This window comes from Staurois parvus, unplaced genomic scaffold, assembly GCF_062004578.1.
Source record: "Staurois parvus isolate SC_StPar_1 unplaced genomic scaffold, SC_StPar_1.0 ptg000018l, whole genome shotgun sequence".
Lineage (NCBI taxonomy): Eukaryota > Metazoa > Chordata > Amphibia > Anura > Ranidae > Staurois > Staurois parvus.
This window is the reverse complement of record NW_028317814.1, coordinates 1,287,332-1,304,159: the sequence shown is the minus strand read 5'-3', so window position 1 is coordinate 1,304,159 and position 16,828 is coordinate 1,287,332. Positions and strand designations below refer to the sequence as shown.

At 40.2% G+C, this 16,828-nt stretch overlaps 1 protein-coding gene across 4 annotated transcripts in view; it reads right to left on the bottom strand.

Annotated features, from left to right (window-relative positions):
* LOC149473011 (cytochrome P450 2K1-like) overlaps positions 1–16,828 on the bottom strand; it is a 64,458-nt gene that overhangs the window by 15,354 nt on the left and 32,276 nt on the right. For 2 of the 4 annotated variants that reach the window (XM_089681932.1, XM_089681947.1), the window contains 5 exons: positions 16,235–16,395; positions 11,399–11,566; positions 9,920–9,925; positions 5,895–6,036; positions 2,566–2,753 (listed from right to left, as the gene is read on the bottom strand). In XM_089681932.1, coding sequence (XP_089538058.1) covers positions 2,566–2,753; positions 5,895–6,036; positions 9,920–9,925; positions 11,399–11,566; positions 16,235–16,395 — 665 coding nt within the window. Of the gene's footprint in view, positions 1–2,565; positions 2,754–5,894; positions 6,037–8,687; positions 8,697–9,919; positions 9,926–11,398; positions 11,567–16,234; positions 16,396–16,828 lie in introns of all 4 variants that reach the window. The other 2 variants (XM_089681940.1, XM_089681923.1) reach the window with 2 other exon arrangements.

The window sequence follows — 16,828 nt, the reverse complement described above, 5'->3', positions numbered from 1 at the left end:
TCAGAAACCAGGAGAGTCACGAGAGTCAGAACAGAGTAATAGCAACACAAAGACACAAGACACAAGTGCAAAGAGCATGTGCGGACCACAGGCTTATATGTCATCAGCCACACCCCTCTGGGGGATGGACCTCAGAGACCTGAAGGCATAAAAGGATTCCCACCATGCACAGCAGAAATCCAAGATGGACGCCAGCACATGGAGTAACATCAGGGAAAAGGTAGGACCTTGACACCAACATCCTGATCACCGTCATACCAGTGACTTGATCACCACCATACCTCATGCTAATGTCATTATCACCATCATACACCATACCTGCATCCTGATCACTGCCATACGTCATACCAGCGCTTGGCATTTTAGCGTCTCAACTGATCAATTTTCTATATATACAGTGGGGCAAAAAAGTATTTAGTCAGCCACCAATTGTGCAAGTTCTCCCACTTAAAAAGATGAGAGAGGCCTGTAATTGGCATCATAGGTAGACCTCAACTATGAGAGACAAAATGAGAAAATAAATCCAGACAATCACATTGGCTGATTTGGAAAGAATTTATTTGCAAATTATGGTGGAAGTATTTGGTCACCTACAAACAAGCAAGATTTCTGGCTCTCACAGACCTGTACTTTCTTCTTTAAGAGGCTCCTTTGTCCTGCACTCATTACCTGTATCAATGGCACCTGTTTGAACTTGTTATCAGTATAAAAGACACCTGTCCACAACCTTAAACAGTCACACTCCAAACTCTACTATGGTGAAGACCAAATAGCTGTTGAAGGACACCAGAAACAAAATTGTAGACCTGCACCAGGCTGGGAAGACTGAATCTGCAATAGGCAAGCAGCTTGGTGTGAACAAATCAACTGTGGGAGCAATAATTAGAAAATGGAAGACATACAAGACCACTGATAATCTCCCTCAATCTGGGGCTCCACGTGGGGTCAAAATGATCACAAGAATGGTGAGCAAACATCCCAGGACCACATGGGGGGACCTGCAGAGAGCTGGGACCAACGTAACAAAGGCTACCCTCAGTAACACACTACGCCGCCAGGGACTCAGATCCTGCAGTGCCAGACGTGTCCCCCTGCTTAAGCCAGTACATGTCCGGGCCCGTCTGAAGTTTGCTAGAGAGCATTTGGATGATCCAGAAGAGGATTGGGAGAATGTCATATGGTCAGATGAAACCAAAATAGAACTGTTTGGTAGAAACACAACTCGTCGTGTTTGGAGGAGAGAGAATGCTGAGTTGCATCCAAAGAACACCATACCTACTGTGAAGCATGGGGGTGGCAACATCATGCTTTGGGGCTGTTTCTCCGCAAAGGGACCAGGACGACTGATCCATGTACAGGACAGAATGAATGGGGCCATGTATCATGAGATTTTGAGTGCAAACCTCCTTCCATCAGCAAGGGCATTGAAGATGAAACGTGGCTGGGTCTTCCAACACGACAATGATCCCAAACATACCACCCAGGCAACGAAGGATTGGCTTCGTAAGAAGCATTTCAAGGTCCTGGAGTGGCCTAGCCAGTCTCCAGATCTCAACCCCATAGAAAACCTTTGGAGGGAGTTGAAAGTCCGTGTTGCCCAGCCACAGCCCCAAAACATCACTGCTCTAGAGGAGATCTGCATAGAGGAATGGGCCAACATACCAGCAACAGTGTGTGCCAACCTTGTGAAGACTTACAGGAAACGTTTGACCTCTGTCATTGCCAACAAAGGATATATAACAAAGTATTGAGATGAACTTTTGATATTGACCAAATACTTATTTTCCACCATAATTTGCAAATAAATTCTTTCCAAATCAGCCAATTTGATTGTCTGGATTTTTTTTCTCCTTTTGTCTCTCATAGTTGAGGTCTACCTATGATGCCAATTACAGGCCTCTCTCATCTTTTTAAGTGGGAGAACGTGCACAATTGGTGGCTGACTAAATACTTTTTTGCCCCACTGTATATCCCATAAATTGTAGACTCTATAGCTTTCACACAGAAAAAATAATATACACTGTTTTTGGTTATTTTTACCAAGAAAATGTAGCAGAATGCATTTCTGGTCTAAATTTATGGAGAAAACATATTTATTTGCAAAAACTTTATAACAGAAACTAGGCAAAAAATGATTTTTTTTCAAAATGTTTGGCATTTTTTTTTATTTATATAGCAAAAAAACCTAGTGGTGCTAAAATACCACCAAAGGAAAGCTCTATCTGTCATTAAAAAAAGATTAAAAAATTAATATGGGTACAGTGTTGCATGATTGAGTAATTGTCACTCAAAGTGTAATAGTGCTGAAAGCTGAAAATTGGTCTGGACTGGGAGGGGGTGAAAGTGTCCGGACTTGAAGTAGTTAATAAATGTAGCCAATGAGAGTCCAGTCACGATCTTTTAAAGTCATGTGACTGGCATCTCCTTCTCTGCAGCATTAACCAAAGGATTTTCACAATGCAGTATCCACACCATGGCATGCAAGTTTTTTTAATGAGATGTTAAATACAGTTTTGGTGGTTTAAAGTAACATTTTCAGATAGTGGAAGGAATTTTAAAACTCACCTTTGGGATGCAGTATCCCCGAAAATACACATCGCTTGGAGTTGTGTGTGACACATTCAGAGGAATAATATTAGCAAACCTCTGAATTTCATGTATTACTGCTTCAGTATAAGGCATATTCCTCCGATCATCCACTGTAGGCATCTGACCTTGTTTAATATGTGTCCTGATTTCCTCTTGTACCTTTTCTATAACATAAGAGTAAGTACATTACATCAGCATCTCTACAATATGTGAACATAATCATAATCATTTCCAGCCTGGTCTCACCATCTCAGGAATACAGGAACATGCTGAAGACCATTCAAAAACTTCTTTTAGTGACACATCAATTTAAATAGGCCACTGGGTGCCAAGTGCACATATTAATTGTTACGTGCGTGCATGCATGCGCGCGCACACACGAGGTGGACGCCCTAGTACGCTTGATGTTGCCTTGGAAGTATGAGCAGCGCAATGAGCATGCACATTAAGATACGCCCTCACTGGCTTTCTGGAAATCCAGTTTACCTTACAGGTATCATGGGATATGTAGTCCTTAGAAATTGAAAATAAACAGAAGAGAAGAAGCTGCATTAGCTAGAGACAGGAGGAGGTTAAGTTTAGGGATTTAGAGGTATGAATGCAGCTGGTAACCTGTGTCACCAGATAGTAAAAACAGTTGAATAAAGGGGTGAATCTGGGTTATTGTGGCTCTTGGGCTCTGAGTCTAGGGAGAAGATTGTGACTTCCCTCAAATGACTTTTTGAAGGAAGAGAATTAATTTAAAATATGAAGGGTTGTTCAAAAGGAGGGGTCTGAATCTCTCAAAGATAGAATGAGATCATCCGCATATAAGGCGAAGTGGTCATATATGTTTCCCACTCTCAGACTCAGAATATGTGGTAAGGCTCAAAGGGCAGAGGCAATATATTCCATTAACATTATGAATAGGGCTGGGGAGAGAGACACCCCTACCTGGTGCCCCTGGAAATAGAGAATGTGCATGAGATTTTATCATTAATCTTGGTAAAAGCCTGAGAAGTTTGATAGAGGTAGGTCCACCAAAGAAACTGTGGGTCAAAACCAAACTTGTTCAGGAACGTGCGCATAATGTCCCAATCTAACGAGTCAAAAGCATTTACAATGTCCAAAGCAACCCAGGTTCTTGAAGATTTTTGTCATATCTGTTGATATCCCAACTCTGAACCCCACACTGGTCAACATCAACAATGGAGTCTAAGACACAGGCCACTCTGGATGCTAATATTTTTGTTATTATTTTTAGGTCATTATTCAGTAGGGAGATGGGCTTCTAGGGAGAATAGAAGAGGGGTCCTTTCAGGTAGGAGAAAGTAGAAATATATCTTCTGTGTGGCATTGCTTAAACCTTTTTTAAGTCTAGGAATGAGCTTCATGACAAAAGTCTTATAAATTTGGATGAGAAGCCATCGGGAGATCGGGAGAGGGAGAATGGCCTACTTTAATACTTCAATAGATGTTTCCGAAAAATCCACTTCGAACTTCACCACTTCCCTCTCCACTCTGGGAAGTGCTAGTAGGGATCAGAAGACCTGCTCTAAAACATTGACAAGATTTGTGGGCTGTAGGTTGAAAAAAGATTGGTGTTGTGGGTTTCAAAGGATACCAGGATTTCTTCAGGGTCACCTGTTACCATCTCATCAGAACATTGAATGCAAGGAATTGCAGTTTGTGCCCACAAATGTCCAACTAGATGTGTCAGCAGCCTCCCATTTCTGTTATTTTCTCATAAAGGGCTTCATCCTGTATATTTAAATGACAATGGGTGAGTTCCATTAGGTACAGCCGACGACCAAGATGGGTTGTCAATAAATTAGTATGAGTTTTATCTGTGGGGGAGTCAGAAAATCCCTGTGAAAATTTGGTTCCAAGCTCCTTAAGGGATTTAGGGATGCTGTGTTGTGATTGGACTTAGCTGACTTAATAATTGGTAAGATATCTTCCTTTTATAGTGGCTTTAAAGACATCCCAGGCCTTCAACCCCTTTTATCAGAAGGTGAATCTAAGAAGAGGATCTTTAAAATTTTAAAGATCTTTAAAATCTTTAAAAGTTTATGGTCAGAAATACCCCCAGGGAGATCCGCGTCATCCTTCAGGCCAGGCAAAGTACTGGGGCAGCAAAAATCTTGTTTAAACATGGAATTGAAGTTTCTGATGTTTGAAGATACAACTTCAGTATCAGTAAGTTTGTACAAATGAAACTACTGCAGAGGCCTGATTCAGTGGTGCATGAGCGGTAAAGTGGCTATTAATCCTTTCAATTGTTACTGATGCTAAACAGCCCCTGACAATTTTAATGAAGTGTTTCTTTAAAACATTTTTTCATACTGGATAGAGCAAAGAGGGGTTTTATAACCCCTGTCAGGTTTTTTTTTCCATCTGTGTCCCATTGAGGAGCTTCCTCTTCACTTCTTGTTCCATAGCCAAAACCGGACATAAGTGAAAAGAGAGGGAATCCCTGGTTATCACCAGGGTCACCAGAACTAGTATCCCCATTGGAAGGCATCCCCACCATTCCTCTTTTACGGAAAACTCATAATGTGTGATTTTCTTAGTTTCTTTGTTAGGGTAAATCTCCCTAACAGGGGTACAGACAACAATAAAAATGAAATCCAGCTCTGCTCTATCCAAAACTAATAATTAATAAAATAAATAAAAAGTTTTTCCTTTAGTTATACTTCAAGGTAGACATAAACAAAGTATCACCTATCTAATTTCTGTGTGCAGAAAAGCATTTAGAAAAAATGATTGTGCTAAAGTTCACATGTCTGTAAGGTTTACTTAACTAGTCTGTGGCAAAATAAATAAAACATATTGTTTGGTACAAGGAGTGTGGATTATCTATGCCTTGTATTTAGTGAATAGACCTCTTTTTTCTTTTTTTTTAATCATAACATTTAAGCCCCTCCCACTGCAAATATAGGGCAACAGCAGTGCATACTGCATCATTGCTCTCCTCATGATGCCCAAGTATTCCCCAGGTCTTTTACAATCCTAGCTTTGCCCCTTCATAGTAAGAAAATCCTGACTGAGTTTCTAACCATTACTTAATCAATATTTAAATTTTGCCTGGAGTTTTAATTTGACAAGACTTGCCATATTCTCTTCTCCATTAAAGCGGAGTTAACCCAAAAGTGGAATCTCTGCTTATTGGCCCCCTCCACTGCCATATTTGGCACTTTTTGGGGGGAGCAGATACCTGGTTTTGACAGGTACCCGCTCCCACTTCCGGCTTAGTTTGCCGCGGCGAAGTGAGCTATAAGTTCGGCATCACTAAATGGCATCACTTTGAAAACCCATAAAATTACTTTGTATTTCTGGATACTTCATCATCAGTAAAATGCCCCAGCGTAGTGTTGTTGATGTTGTTTCCGTCCCAGCTCCAAAGAGATCCACAACTGAGTATATCATATTTTCATCATCAAAGTACTTTTCAACTTTGGCTGACTCCTAAAAACACAAATATCAAATGCATCAACAACAAAAAATCAGCTTTTTTTATTTAAGTCAGTCGTTAATCTCTCACTATTGTCTCAATGCACGTCAAAATAAAATTGTAAATAAATTCCATAACACAGAGAAAACTTTTGCACTTGTCGACTTGCGTTTTCATTGAAATCAATTAAATATGTGCATTAAAATGCATAAGTAGGATCCTGGCCTAAATCGTTTTGCAAGTTCAAATTTAGAAATAAAGTTGGTGCTCCTGATTGTCTTCTAAAGTAAAGATTTTGTGGTTTTTTTTGGTGAATGTCAATAAATGACTCTGATGACATGGTCCTTGTTGGGACCGTGAAAGAATACATGGAAGATGGAGTATCCAAAAGAATCAATTTAAAGAATTAGGCTGAAAGTTGAAGGAAGGAACCTCCAAGGTTATAGTCTCTGTCTGGAATGTTGTCTGTGCCATGTGCAACACTGGAAAGGTAGGGGGAGCTTAGAGGATTTGAGTTTCTAGAGCACTGGGCTGACTTTCCATTAGGGCAAAATCTATACACTAAGGATGGTTTACACCTAAATGGAAGGGAGTCTGCTGAGCTAAGGGAGAGGTTTAATGGAAGGCTGGAGTAGTATTTAAAGTGGTTGTAAAGGCTCAAGGTTTTTTACCTACATGCATTCTATGTATGAACCTTCTGTATGTAGCATCCCCCCAGTACTTACCTAAGCCTCCTCTCAATACAGCAATGTACACTGGAGTCTCGGCTATCCCCGGACTCCCTATCCTTATTGGCTGAGACAGCAGCGGGAGCCATTGGCTGCTGTCAATCACAGCCAGTGAGCCAATGGGAAGTGAGTGAGAGGGTCGGGGCCGAGCAGTGGAATGGACACACGGAGCTGTGGGTGCCCCCATAGCAAGCTTCTTGGCCAGGAGAACCTGTGGGAAACCCAAGAAGAGGAGGATCCAGGCTGCTCTGTGCAAAACCACTGCACACAGCAGATAAGTATAGGCATGTTTGTTATTTTTAGGGAAAAGAAATGTAAGACTTTAGAATTGCTTTAAAAATTAGAAACAATAACTTTGAAATAACAGAGCTGAACTCTTTGAGGATATGTAGGTGTAAGCCATTGGGGTCCTTTGGGGCTATGTCATTATCATCCCCATTATGGACTTGAGCTTCACCGTTTTCCTTTTGTACACACAGAGCTGAAGGAGCAATACATTTGTCTTCTCTTTGTCTCCAGTCACCAGCTCTAAATTATTTTGTAAAGGACCTTCATGCTCAAACCTGACCATTTTATTATTAATATATTTGAAGGATTGTTTGGGCTTTCTCCTACTCTCTTTTGCATCCTGTTGTTCATTTTTTATTTTTATATATTTTTAAACTTTCTTTTCATAGAATGCATGAAGGAAAAAACCTTGAGCCTTTACAACCACTTTAAAGACTCTTTAATTAAATGGATTGATGCAAGGCCAATGTGGTGCCGATATGTAAAAAGGGATCAAAGTCTTTATCAAGTAACTACAGATGAGTTAGTTTAATTTCTATAGTCAGGAAGATACTTGTGAGTTTAAAAAAAGACCACATAGAAGAATTTTTGCTAGAAAAAAATATTTTATGCAATAGACAGCATGGGCTGAAAGTGTCAAACAAATCTGATTTCTTTTTCAAGGAAGTAAGCAAAAACATAGACAAAGGAATGGCTGTGGATATAGCATACTTGGATTTTGCTAAAGCATTTGACACAGTTCCCCATACACATGTCTAAGTCTACATGCTTAGGAAATTTGGTTTGTAAATGGATAGAAAACTGGCTAAAAGACCGTATTTAAAAAGTAGTAATTAAAGTGGTTGTGAACATACAATATTATAAACACTTTCTAATACAGTTGTAAATATGCAGGCACCATAACTGGTTTTGCTTAGTTTCATAAATATTCTTTCTTAAATTTTTTAAAAGGTTAGACAGTTCTGTCATGTGACCATGCATCTCTTCTTGTTGGAACCCTTACTTTTTAACATATTTATAAATGATACAAAGCTTGGGATTAAAAGTACAATTTCAGTGTTTGCAGATGACACCAAGTTATGCAGTTGAATAATGTGCTAACAGGATATCCCCAAACCATTGACCTCAATGCACTATTTACTTGGGCAACTATGTGGCAAATGAGATTTAATGCTGATAAATGTAAAATACGAACGTGGGGGCTGCATGCAACAAACATACTGACAGTCACCGCTCTCTGCTCAGTGAACTGAGAACTGAGCAATCAGTGGACATGTGATCCCTAAGTTCTCGGTCTTAGAGCCATCGGGAGACAACTGCAGGATCGGATGCTGCTGCCATATGGGTGAGTATGTTTATTTGTTTTTTTTCAATCCCACACTTCTCCTTTAAAAAAGGTATAGAGGTATGGACTCCAGAAAGAGAGAGGTAATTTTGCCACTGTACAATACAACTGAATATCAACATTTATAGGTAATAACTGTAGAGACTATCAATCCAGGGAAGAGTGGCTAAGTGGCAGCACAGTGGATAAGTGGTTAACACTTCCACCTGGCAGCGCTAGGATAGTTGGTTTGAATCCCAACCATGGCACTACCTGAATGGAGTTTGCATGATCTCCCTGTGCCTGAATAGGTTCCCTTAGGTACTCCGGTTTCCTCCCACACTCCAAAGACATGCTGGTAGGTTAATTGGCTCATGTCGAAATTGGTCCTAGTATGTGTATGTATGAATGTGAGTTAGAGACCTTAGGGCCAGTTCACACTGTATGCATTTCAATTGTGTTTTTCTGCATTCAAAACGTACAAAAAGTAGGTTATATGGTTGTTAATGTCATACTTCACATCAGTGTTTGCAGTTCCAGTGCGTTCCAGATGGATCATTGACACTCCACGAGATGAGATCTTGCATGGTGCACCAGACCTAACGAGACTGACAGTTGTTTTGTGTTTCTTCCATTTGCAAATGATTGCACCAACTGTTGTCACCTTCTCACTAAGCTGCTTGGTGATAGTTTGGTAGCCGAGTCCAGCCTTGTGTAGGTCAACAATCTTGTCCCTGACATTCTTGGACAGCTCTTTGGTCTTTGCCATGGTGGAGAGTTTGGAATCTGATTGTTTGATTGCTCCTGTGAACAGGTGTCTTTTATACAGGTAACAAAATGAGATTAGCAGCACTCCCTTTAAGAGATTGCTTCGAATCTCAGCTTGTTACCTGTATGAAAGACACCTGGTGGCCAGAAATCCTGCTGAATGATAGGGGATCAAATACTTATTTCCCTCATGAACATGCAAATCAGTGCATAATTTTGAGTTTTTTGTTGCTATTCTGTCTCTCAATACAATACAACTACCATTCGATTTTTAGACTGATCATTTCTTTGTGAGTGGGCAAACATTCAAAATCAGCGGGGGATCAAATATTTATTTCCTTCACTGTAAGTACATGTAACAAAAATATCCAATTCAGGAAGGATTATGAAGGGATCCCCCATCTCTGGAGCAAATTGGACCATGCTTCATAAGGTTGTTTCCTCTCTCTGGATCAACTGTGGATATTGGATTGTGTATATGGAGTTTTTCTATTTATCTTTTTCTATAGGTTGAACTAGATGGACTTGTGTCTTTTTTCAATGTGACAAACTAGGTATCAAATGTAGAATTTGTTTAACAAAGAACTGGCAAATACACAGATGAAACCTGCTAAAAGGGTTTGTATTTTAGTACATCTAGTCTCGAGATTTACACAGCTTTGCAACACAGCACAACAACCTGGTTGTTCTTTGCTGCATTTAATTAACATTTGCAAGTCTTTTACCTTCCCAAGTCTGTAGCTGAACAGGCAAAAAGAAGCTGATGAGCTCATCTCTCTCCCACTCTACTCTCTCCTCCTCTCAGCATTCATCTTGTTAGTACATTAGCACTGCAGCACAACTGATTGGCTCTTTGTGTTGCTTCTTCATCCTCCAGTCTGAGCTCTGCTGTACAGGAAATGCAAGAGGCTGATACCAAGTGAAATTCAAATGCTTCAGGTACACTGCTTACTTTAAAGCAGAGCTCCAGTCCTTATAATAAATGTTTGGTAAAAGCAGATCCATGATGACCTTTCAATTAGCATTAACAAATGGAATCGTTCAATAGTAAAAGCATTGTAGTTACTTAGTAATTATTAAAAATGTACCATGATCTCGAAAGCAGGCAGGCGCCATGATGGCTGTGGGCATCTGAAGCCCGCAGGTATTTATTTCCAGGAATCGGTGCTGCTGGCTATCCCAGCATGCACCACTCATTCTCGCGCCTGCACAGTACAGACACTCCTCGGCGCGATGTACACACTCTGCAATTCCAGCATACAGCACAGCGTAGGACGCAGCAGGATATAACATCCACGTCTACCTGTAATCTGGACTCCGGTAAAATGGAGAAAAACTCCTCCCATTCGTGTCATTTCCAGTTTCCAAGTCCCACGATTATAGGAAACCAAAGGACTCCTGGGATACAGGAAATTACATCCCAGAAGACCTTACGACATCATCGCCTAGGCGACCAGGACCAGAACTGCAGGCTTGCAGTGGATTTAAAGGAATGTATATTAAAAAAATAATCAAACTTGTTCTTTATTTCACAGGGACAACATAATCAGGTAAAGTATTAAAAATGGGTGGAACTCCGCTTTAAAATTCAACTCTGTAAGTTTCATCTGCAGTCCATTGGCAAGAACATTTTTTCATCGTACAAAAAAAAAAAACTGCCCCTTTACTTGAGTGTAGAACTTTTTAAAAGAATATGCCATTTTAATAGGAAGGGAGATTGAAGGTTATTATGAGGGAGTCAGAGGTACTTATCTATGGGGAAGGTCATTTGTATATTTGCCAGGTTTCAGAGTAAGAGTGAGATATAGTAAAAGAGATTGAGTTGTTAGCTAAAGTCTGCTAAGTGTTTGAGAGAGACTGCCATGTACATGTGAAACTCGAAAAATTAGAATATTGTGCAAAAGTTAATTTATTTCAGTAATGCAACTTAAAAGGTGAAACTAATATATGAGATAAAGAGAGAGCCCATGATATTGAAGGCTTTGTCAAAGAATGCCAAGTTATACTTTTTAGAGACCAACTGTACTGTTATAGAGCTCTGTTAAAAATTGACAGACCTGTCAAAGTAAGGGTGCACTATCAGGTAATAAATTTCCTATTAGTGAGACAAATTGCAGGATGTAAAAAACATTTCAAATGAGGCTAAGTGACCTCTCATGGAGTACCAGTAAGTTCTCAAAGTGCAAAGCTAACATCCAAATGAAACAAAGTCATTCCAATTTTCATAGTTTTACACAAGCAGCACATATAAATGAGAAAAGTACTTACCTGCTTCATAAGGTATGCATCAATATATCCAGAGATAGCATTTGTATCAAACTCCTTTTTCTTATATTTGATGCGTTTTGAAATAAACTCACAAAGATCATTTATGTTTTGCTCAACTTTATTATGTAGGCCAAGAAAAGTTGAGATACGAGGAAAATAGTTAAACATCTGGGGAGGCAAATCAGTAATACTTAGAACATTAGGTTCTGTTCACACTTATGTTAAAGCACATCCAGCCTAAATTATATATATATATATATATATATATATATATATATATATATAATACTATATTGCCAAATATATTGGGATGCTCCTCCAAATCATAGGATTCAGGTGTTCCAATCACCTACATGGCCACAGGTGTGTAAAATCAAGCACCTAGGCATACAGACTGCTTCTACAAAGATTTGTCAAAGAATGGACCACTCTCGGGAGCTCAGTGAATTCAAGTGTGGTACTGTGATATGTTGCCACCTGTGCAACAAGTCCATCCATGAAATTTCCTTGCTACTAAATATTCCACGGTCAACTGTTAGTGGTATTGCTACAAAGTGTAAGCAACTGGGAACAACAGCAATTCAGCCACATAGTGATAGGCCATGTAAAATGAAAGAGCGGGGTCAGCGCATGCTGAACTGCACAGCGCACAGAAGTCACCAACTGTCTGCAGAGTCAATAGCTAAAGACCTCCAAACTTTCTGTGGCCTTCAGATTAGCACAACAGTGCATAGAGAGCTTCATGGAATGGGTTTCCATGGCTGAGAAGCTGCATCCAAGCCTTATATCACCAAGTGTAATGCAAAGCGTTGGATGCAGTGGTGTAAAGCATGCCGCCACTGGACTCTAGAGCAGTGAAGATGTGTTCTCTGGAGTGACCAAACACGCTTCTCTGGCAATCCGATGGATTTGTCTGGGTTTGGCGGTTGCCAGGAGAACAGTATTTGCCTGACTGCATTGTGCCACTTGTAAAGTTTGGTGGATGGGAGATTATGTTGTGTGGTTGTTTTTCAGGGGTTGGCTTGGCCCTTTAGTTCCAGTGAAGGGAACTCTTAAGGCGTCTGAATACAAGACATTTTGGACAATTTCATGCTCCGAAATTTGTGGGAACAGTTTAGCCCCTCCTGTTGCAACATGACTGGGCACCAGTGCACAAAGCAAAGTCCACAAAGACATGGATGAAGTGGGGTGGAGGAACTTGACTGGCCGGCACAGAGTCCTGACCTTGACCTGATAGAACATCTTTGGGATGAATTAGATTGGATCCTGTGGGCCAGACCTTCTCGTCCGCCATCAGTGCCTGACCTCACAAATGCGCTTCTGGAAGAATGGTCAAACATTCCCATAGACACACTCCTAAACCTTGTGGACAGCCTTCCCAGAAGAGTTGAAGCTGTTATAGCTGCAAAGGGTGGGCCAAGTCAATATTGAACCCTAGAGACTAAGACTGGGATGCCATTAAAGTTCATGTGCGTGTAAAGGCAGGTGTCCCAATACTTTTGGCAATATAGTACACCCCAACAGATTTGTTAGAAAACCTTTACTTTCCTTTCAGAATCAACATTTTCTATGGGACACTATACAACAAAATACTCCCACAAATGCGGGCAATCGATTGCAAACAAGATTTGCTAATTTGCACACACAATAAAGTATTTTTCCTAACAAATTCAAGACCAAGTTGCAAAAATGAATACACCCCAATGAGAGTCTTAGAAGCAAAGCTAAATTTTAGACAATAAAATCCTAATTAACAAGGATTCAATTACAGTTTAGTCTAATTATTTATTAAACAGGTGTCCAGCAGGCAGTTGAATATAAAAGGGCGTTACTTAACAAAAATGTCATGCTGTCAGCAATGGCACCACATGGAAGAGAAATGTCAAAAGGCCTGAGAAAGAATATAATTTCTTTACATATTTTAAAAGGTGAAGCCTACAAGAAGATCATCAAAGCTTTACTTATCAAAATACTGTAGCAAAAGTGATACAAAAATTTAGCAAAGATGGAACTGCAACCATCTCACAGAGAAATCCAGGCCGTTCACAGAAGATAACACCTCGACAGGAGTGTCTTCTGATGAGAAGGGTTGAAGAAAATCACCATGCAATTTCACTGCAGTTAGCTAAAGAAGTAGAAAGCCAAACTGGGGTGTTTGTTCCCAATGACACAATACGGCGTACACTGCAGAGAAATTACATGCATAGGTGTCATCCACGAAGGAAGCCTCTCCTAAAGCCCATGCACAAAAAAGCCCGCCTAGAATTTGCCATGGCCCATGCTGAAAAAGAAGACTACTGGGACTCTGTACTCTGGAGTGATGAGACCAAGATAAATGTTTTTGGAATTGGTGTCTTCAAAACTGTATGGCATTGAAAAGGTGAGGAGTACAAAGAAAAATGCATTGTGCCTACAGTGAAACATGGTGGAGGCAGTGTCCTTCTTTGGGGCTGCATGAATGCTGCTGGTGTCAGGAAGCTGCATTTCATTGATGGTATCATGAATTCACAGATACACTGCTCCATACTGAAAGAGAAGATACTACCATCAGTCTGTGCCCTTGGTCATTGTGCGCTTTTCCAACTTGACAATGATACAAAACACACATATAAGGCCACTGTTGCATTTCTGAAGAACAGGGTGAAAGTGATTCAGTGGCCAAGTATGTCTCCTGATCTGAACCCAATCGAACACCTATGGGAAATTCTGAAGGGACAAGTTTAGCATCACTCTCCATCCAGCATCCAGGCTCTAAAAGAGGTCACTCTTAAAGAATGGAAAAAGATTGATGTTGCAATATGTCGCCAACTTGTTCATTCCATGCTTAGAAGACTTGGTGCTGTCCTTACAAATCATGGAGGTCATACAAAATACTATATGGAGAAGTTTGTGTTGTGGGTGTATTCATTTTTGCATCAAATAATTTGAGTAAAGCTGAAGATTGTGTAATCTAAGTTATATTATTAACCTTACTTTCAAGTAATGAGCTAAATAAATGTTCTATAAAACTCAATGTTGTCACGATTTTGGAAATTGTTCTTGTGTTCATTTCGATATTGATTAAAATCTTATTTTTCAAAAGGGGTGTACTCATTTATGCTGAGCACTGTATATACTGATCTGCATCTCTGCTAATGACATTCCATCTTTCAGTGGGATTGCTTTACTAAAGACAAGGGACTTTTTCCCAGAGCTTAGTAAATGTAGTGAAAATTCACTTTGCCAAGAATACCCAATCACAAGCAAGGAAAATAAAGAGACAGCATTTTTGCTTAAACACAATTGGATGATGGAAGTCAGCAGAGCTTCACTTCATTTACTAAGCTTTGGGGAAAATTCATTTACAAAGTGCAAATTCCTTTGTAAAGTTTTCCTTAAGTAAACCAACCCCAAAGTGTCCTTGCTACCATTGTCTCTACAATGAAAGTGAGTGAAGTTCCAAACTTTTCATTTGTCACCAGAACAGTATTAGAGGGGAAATCTTCCAATGGAGATGCTTTTTCTAGTGAAAACAAGAGGAGTTTTGTCTGTTTTGGAGAGATTTTCTTTTCCCTCTGTTTAGTCCACAGGGGAGGAAGAGATGGTAAATCTCCTAATAGGACAAACATAACAAAAAAGCCTGAGAGGAGTTTTATATGTAGCCACCCTGTCCTAAATGGGGACTACTATTCAAATTTAGTCTTGCTAAGTGGTAGACAACCAGTCATTTTGCTCATTTGGTTTTCCCCTAAACTCAATGAAGCTGTGGTTTCTCCTTTCTGCCAGTAGGTGTCACTGGTACATCTGGTATTAGTAAGAAGCTACATCAAAACTGAGTTATGAATATCTATGCTTCTAGTCAACCAGTAGGAGCTTTATTACCACTGGAGCATGCTGTGGGGAGTATAAATATTTGGAGAGGGCCAGATGTTCTCTCTCTTCCCCCCAGGCTATGGCCTGGGGTGGGTGTGTGAGGAGCAGCTGAATAATTAATCCTGAAGCCTGAGGCCTCTATATATGCTTGGAGCAGAAGAAGTCTGCCTGTCCAGTGATTCCTGGTGTCTGAGGCTCTGTAGTCTGGAAGTCTGACTGAGGACAGGAGAGTAACTGATGATGTCTGAGATGAAGTTCCACAGGTCGCTCCTCCACTTGAGGTCCTGGGTGAGGAACTCGTGGCAAGCCTGGAAAAGCTGGGATCATCAATGCTACTGCTGCTGGCACTGGGAAAGACCTGGTTGCTCATGGAAATTGCTGCTATTAAAAAGGTACAGGTGCTGGATTTCAGCCTAAATTACTGTTCTAGAGTCTATTGTTGTGCTATTGCGTCTGCAGGTCAGTAATGGGTGTTTGGAATTCCCTACCCTCTCCCTGGAGTTTAAGTGTGAGTTAATAAACTTCTTTTTATTTCATCTAAAAGTGACTGGCGCCCATTTATTCACATTTCCCATTATTCTCCAAGAGATCTACACCCTAAGGTGAAATGTCAGCCCCCCCCTCATCTCTGGGGGTACCATCATGACTCCTGAACATCAGGGGGGTGCCACATAAACATGCCCAACTCTGTTCAAAATAAAAAAAAAAAGTTTGGCTTTAGACAATATTGGCATGGGCATTGTGAGATAGAAAAAACACACACTTTCAATGGGAAATACGGTTATTCTTTACCGAAAATATCAATGGCAGCCAGTCAGATCTTAGCAATTTAACATGCCCACAGTGATGAAAGCTGATAATCCTCAGGTCAATACTAGAGGCTCCTTCATACCATTGCTTTTTGCACTTGTTTTCAAATAAGTCTACATATGTTATATTAAGTGTAAGCTAAAGACCAATAAAAATAATAAAAGAAATGCTTACCATCACTTTAGGTGTGCCTGCCAGTTTGGTAGTTTCGGTCACAATTCGAATTAATTTTTTAAACTCTGGGTCATCGTATTCAAACCTTTTCCCAAAAATGATAGAGCAGATGACATTAGACACCGCGCTGTTCATTATCACGTTTGTGTCAAATGGCTTCCCTGGACATTGCACGGTAAATGAAATGGAAAGAAAAGCAGGGATATATTTTCAGTCATAAAAGCAGTTAAATATTTCTACTAAACTGTAGGTTCATCTATATTTGTTTTAGATATGCAAATGTCAGCAAGGAAAATTGGGGGTCTTGAATTTCTACGTGTTAACACAAAGATCTGAATAGACAACAGTCATACTGAAACTTGTTCTTGAAAATGGTTCCAATGTGCACAACTGACTCTAACTCAGTGGTTCTCAACCTGTGGGTCGCGACCCCTTTGGGGGTCGAACGACCCTTTCAAAGGGGTCCCCTAAGACCATCAGAAAACACATATTTCCAATGTGTAAAGAGCAGCTACTGTGTAGAAAGCAGCTGCTGTGTTGAAAGCAGCTACTCTGTTAAAAGCAGCTACTGTGTTGAAAGCAGCAGTATTGGAG